This window comes from Castor canadensis, chromosome 8, assembly GCF_047511655.1.
Source record: "Castor canadensis chromosome 8, mCasCan1.hap1v2, whole genome shotgun sequence".
Lineage (NCBI taxonomy): Eukaryota > Metazoa > Chordata > Mammalia > Rodentia > Castoridae > Castor > Castor canadensis.
The window spans coordinates 97,313,847-97,318,440 of NC_133393.1; the positions used below are offsets into that span (position 1 = coordinate 97,313,847).

The 4,594-nt window shown below is 50.3% G+C and overlaps 1 protein-coding gene across 4 annotated transcripts; it reads left to right on the forward strand.

Moving 5' to 3' along the window:
* Positions 1–63: 63 nt before the first annotated feature.
* Positions 64–4,450, forward strand: Suox (sulfite oxidase). Of its 4 annotated transcripts, XM_074083597.1 has the most exons (5): positions 233–538; positions 702–890; positions 1,620–1,679; positions 1,945–2,119; positions 2,447–4,450. In XM_074083597.1, the coding sequence occupies exons 3-5, from the start codon at positions 1,630–1,632 to the stop codon at positions 3,854–3,856; spliced, it is 1,635 nt and encodes a 544-aa protein (XP_073939698.1). In that variant the 5' UTR covers positions 233–538; positions 702–890; positions 1,620–1,629; the 3' UTR covers positions 3,857–4,450. The 4 variants fall into 4 exon arrangements, with proteins under 4 accessions (XP_020013480.1, XP_073939698.1, XP_020013481.1 ...); XM_020157891.2 differs by lacking the exons at positions 233–538; positions 702–890 and adding an exon at positions 64–222; XM_020157892.2 differs by lacking the exon at positions 702–890.
* Positions 4,451–4,594: the final 144 nt, after the last annotated feature.

Consider the following 4,594-nt stretch of genomic DNA (forward strand, 5'->3'; position numbering starts at 1 on the left):
CAGCCCTCGTGGCGCCCCGCCTCCCCCGGCGGACCTCCAGCTGGCTCCCAGCAGCAGCTAGGCTAGGCTGCCGACCAATGGCTGCGGCGGGGGCTGAGGGGGTGTGAGGGCGCCTTTAGAAGCTTCTGCTTACGTCACGGCGTGGGCCTCGCCCCGCCCCACAGCAAGCACTCGCCGGGGACCGGGTGGGTAAAACTGACGCGCTGCAAGACACCGAGCTGGGTAAGGGGGCTGCAGCGGGGAGGGAGATTAAGGGCGAGGGCCGCGGCTTCAAACCTTAAGGATAACAAAGGTACCAGTGCCTCCACTCCCGATGCTCGGCTGCTGGGGTCATAGGGTGTCTCTACAAGCTGCTGGGCAGTGGCATAGGGCCTGCTGTTCTGACCACATGCTGGATATAACCTCCTACCTAAAGAGCCCATGGAGAATGAGGGGCCACCGCTCTCATCAAGGAGTGGCATTTCTATATTGCAACAGAAGGCCACCCCTCCCAAACCTGGAACTTGAGTCTGATCTAAGCAAGCTGCTGGAATTGAGGGTAGGTGGCTGGGAGAGTGAGGGTCACATGACCCGGGGGTAAAGTGTAGACTCCGCTCCTATTCCCATCTCCCTGCCTCCCCACCCATGACCACCACACCCACTCCTAGCATCTCATCAGCAATTGGTATACTTCTTACCCCTCCCAACCTTGACCCTCTTAGATTAGTGCTCTGCTCAGAGGCACTGAACTGTGAGGATGAAACTGCTGCAGAACAGTACAGAAAAATTAACTTCCTTCTTCAGCCATCCCCTGACACGCTGGCCATTGACTGTCTCAATTTGCTGAGATCAACTAGAATAGCATAGACTTCGGGTGCGGATTCCAAGTTGGGATTCAGTTCCTGGCTGAGGTTAGGTTTTTTTTTTTTTTGAGGGGCGGAGGGAGAGAAGGCAAAAGGCCTTCAAAGACCATGTTATTGTTTGCTCTTCCTAACAGTTCTGCTAGGTAGATCTTATTTCAGAGAAGAGCACACAGTTCAGAGAGGCTTGGTATTTTGCCTAGGGAACTGGTTAATGGCAGGGCTGATTTTACCAACCCAAGGCAGTTAGGTTTGTGGAATCTGGGCTCCTTCACCCTATTAGCCTGCCACTTTTTTTTTTTTTTTAACCATTTTATCTGTTTACATCTATCTAACCCTCAGTTGCCCTATGTTGACTTTAGAGATAATTACCCAGCAAACTGAGGCTGGAGGTAAGTCACTTGCCTCACATTTGGGAAGACCTGGGTTGGATCCCCAGCACTACAAAAAAAAATAAACTAGCTTACTGGACAATAGACATTTGGCCTCTGGCATTGTTCTCTACAGTACACAAAGTATAGAGTGGAGGATGGGAGATTCTAGAAGCACCTGTACCTCTCTGCTCCCATTCCCTTCCATCCTATTAGCACAGTCTGTCCTTGAAGTGCTCCCAGTTTTTGTTAAGAGCCTATTTGGACCTCTACTCTCAAGTCTCCCCATTTGCCCAGAGAGCTTCTTACTGACCTTCTTGGTGTCTTCCTCCTATCCATTCCCTGAAGTCTCCCTAATATTCCCTCAAAGGAGTTTTCTTGTTTTGATACTGGAATTTTCCTCCTACAGGTCTGCCATAATGCTGCTGCTGCAAAGAAATATGGTTCTGGGTCTTCGACAGGCCTGCAGGTAGCCCATCCCATCCCAGTACTTTGTATCTCTCCCAGATAAAATAACTATCTTAACCTGCCAGATAGTTATCTTATCTGGCAAGATAAGATACTTGAGAGGTGGCCAAGGAGGAAAGGAAAAACCACATTCTACTTGATCCACCCATCCCTGAAGGAACTAAATTCCAACTGAAAGAACCAAGACCAACCAGGGAGAGCATACCCCACACCTTCACTGACACTTTCACATGACCATATATGCTACTAAGATCTCTCTCTTCCAGACTCCAGTCAGCTCCCTCAAGGCTCTGCATTCAGACCTGCTCTGCAAATGATTCATTTCAGCTCCAGCGCCCCAACCTCACCTCTGGTGGTAACTCCAGCACTGGGGGATGGAAAGTCATGGGAACCTTGGTAGGCCTTGGTGCAGTGTTGGCCTATCATGACCATCGATGTAGGGTAAGTGGGGGAAGGGATTCATTGTCAAAACAAAGTGGTCCTAGTAAGCTCCCCAGGCAATCTGGGCTGTGACCCATGTTCTTGCTGTTGCTGCAGAGCCCATACCAACACTGCCTTCATGCATAGCAGAGATAGTAGCTACTACCTTCATTTCCCAGTGGCTAAGACTATGAGTTGGGTCAAAATGAGCTAGAGCTGGGCTGGAGGTGTGGCTAAAGTGGTAGGTCATCTGCCTGCCTAGCAAGCACGTGGTTTCAAACTCCAGTACCAAAAAAAAAAGCTACAGTCATTTAATAATCTGTTGCCTTACATCTGCCCTGCTTTCAGGCTGCTCAGGATTCTCAACGTGTGTACACTAAGGAGGAAGTGAGTTCCCACAGCAACTCTGAGACTGGAATCTGGGTAACTCTGGGCTCTGAGGTCTTTGATGTCACAGAATTTGTGGACATACACCCAGGGGGATCATCAAAGCTGATGCTAGCAGCTGGGGGTCCCCTAGAGCCCTTTTGGTCCCTCTATGCTTTTCACAACCAGCCCCATGTGCGTGAGTTACTGGCTCAATATAAGATTGGGGAGCTGAACCCCAAAGACAATGTAACCCCCACCTTGGAGACCTCTGACCCTTATGCTAATGATCCTGTACGTCACCCAGCCCTGAAGGTGAACAGCCAGCGCCCCTTTAATGCAGAGCCTCCCCCTGAGCTGCTGACAGAAAACTACATCACACCCAACTCTATCTTCTTCACTCGTAACCATCTACCTGTGCCTAACCTGGACCCAGACACTTATCGCTTACATGTAGTAGGGGCACCTGGAAGTCAGTCCCTGTCCCTGTCCCTGGATGACTTATATAAGTTTCCCAAACATGAGATCACAGTCACTCTGCAGTGTGCTGGCAACCGGCGCTCTGAGATGACACAGGTCAAGGAAGTAAAAGGTCTGGAATGGAAAACAGGGGCCATTAGCACTGCACGCTGGTCTGGGGCACGGCTTTGTGATGTATTAGCCCAGGCTGGTCATCGACTCTGTCAAACTGAGGCCCACGTGTGCTTTGAAGGACTGGACTCAGACCCCACAGGGACTGCCTATGGAGCATCTATCCCTCTGGCTCGGGCCTTGGATCCTGAAGCTGAGGTCCTGCTGGCATATGAGATGAATGGGCAGCCTCTACCTCGTGACCATGGCTTTCCTGTGCGGGTCGTGGTTCCTGGTGTGGTGGGTGCTCGCCATGTCAAATGGCTGGGCAAAGTGAGTGTGGAGACAGAAGAAAGTCACAGTCATTGGCAGCGGAGGGATTACAAAGGCTTCTCTCCATCTGTGGACTGGGACACTGTAGACTTTGACTCAGCTCCATCTATTCAGGAACTACCTGTCCAGTCAGCCATCACAGAGCCTCAGGATGGGGAGACTATAGAACCAGGAGAAGTGACTATCAAGGGTTATGCATGGAGTGGTGGTGGCAGGGCTGTGATCCGGGTAGATGTCTCTCTGGATGGGGGACTAACTTGGCAGGCAGCTGAGTTGGATGCAGAGGAACAGCGCCCTAGGAAGGCCTGGGCCTGGCGTCTATGGCAGCTGCAAGCCTCTGTGCCAGCTGGACAAAAGGAATTGAACATTGTTTGTAAGGCTGTGGATGATAGCTACAATGTGCAGCCAGACACCATGGCCCCAATCTGGAATCTTCGAGGTGTGCTCAGCAATGCCTGGCACCGTGTCCATGTCCATGTCGCCACATGAATGCGTGGAATGGAGCCATCCATACCCCAGAGCCACCTTGACCCTTTCCTCACCCATCCTTTGGTCTCACTGCCACAGAAAAACCTTTCCTTTCTCTCCACTTCTTGAATCACAATCCTGAACTGTGCCTTCCCAAGCCATACCCAAGTTCACACATAGCATATTTCCATGCAAGGCACCCACCATTCTTTGGCCTTCCTAGCCTCTGACTCTGTCCTAGGAGGTTAAAGCTATTAGAGCAAGAGTCTAGAGGTAAGAAAAGTAACAGAGGGCTGGTGGAGTGGCTGAAGTGGTAGAAAGCCTGCCTAGCCCTGAGTTAAGCCTCAGTGCCACAAAAAAAAAAAAAAAGTAACTCTGAAGACAATTATTTTCTCATTCTACCCCATCTCCACTCCAAATGCCTATTGCCATCCAGGCCTTATTTTGCTTTTCTTGTATTCTTCAGAGAATGTGTGTGGTTTGGGAAAGGAAGGTACATACTTTCTGCTGCCACTTTGGTTGCCAAGGGGTTATGAAGACAGACGGCAAATAACTCAACCCTTCCCATTTATAGTTCTACTTTTTCTAAGTCAATAAAGCAGCTGTTTAAGATTATGACTCTGGGCCTCTTGGGCCTGGGTTATGAGCCTGTTGCAAAGAGGGGCACTACATAACCTAAAATCAATAAGGGAGAGGAACAGTCGCTGGGAAGTCAAGGAGCGAGAGGCTTCCTTCTCTGAAATCAGCTACTGCAGCACC

Excerpts from the sequence above, each read along its gene's own strand:
- Suox (XM_020157891.2), top strand. The coding sequence starts at position 1,630 with ATGCTGCTGCTGCAAAGAAATATGGTTCTGGGTCTTCGACAGGCCTGC. Across the intron at positions 1,680-1,944 it reads GGTCTTCGACAGGCCTGCAG|ACTCCAGTCAGCTCCCTCAA; the intron begins GTAGCCCATCCC and ends TCTCTCTTCCAG. Across the intron at positions 2,120-2,446 it reads ATCATGACCATCGATGTAGG|GCTGCTCAGGATTCTCAACG; the intron begins GTAAGTGGGGGA and ends CCCTGCTTTCAG.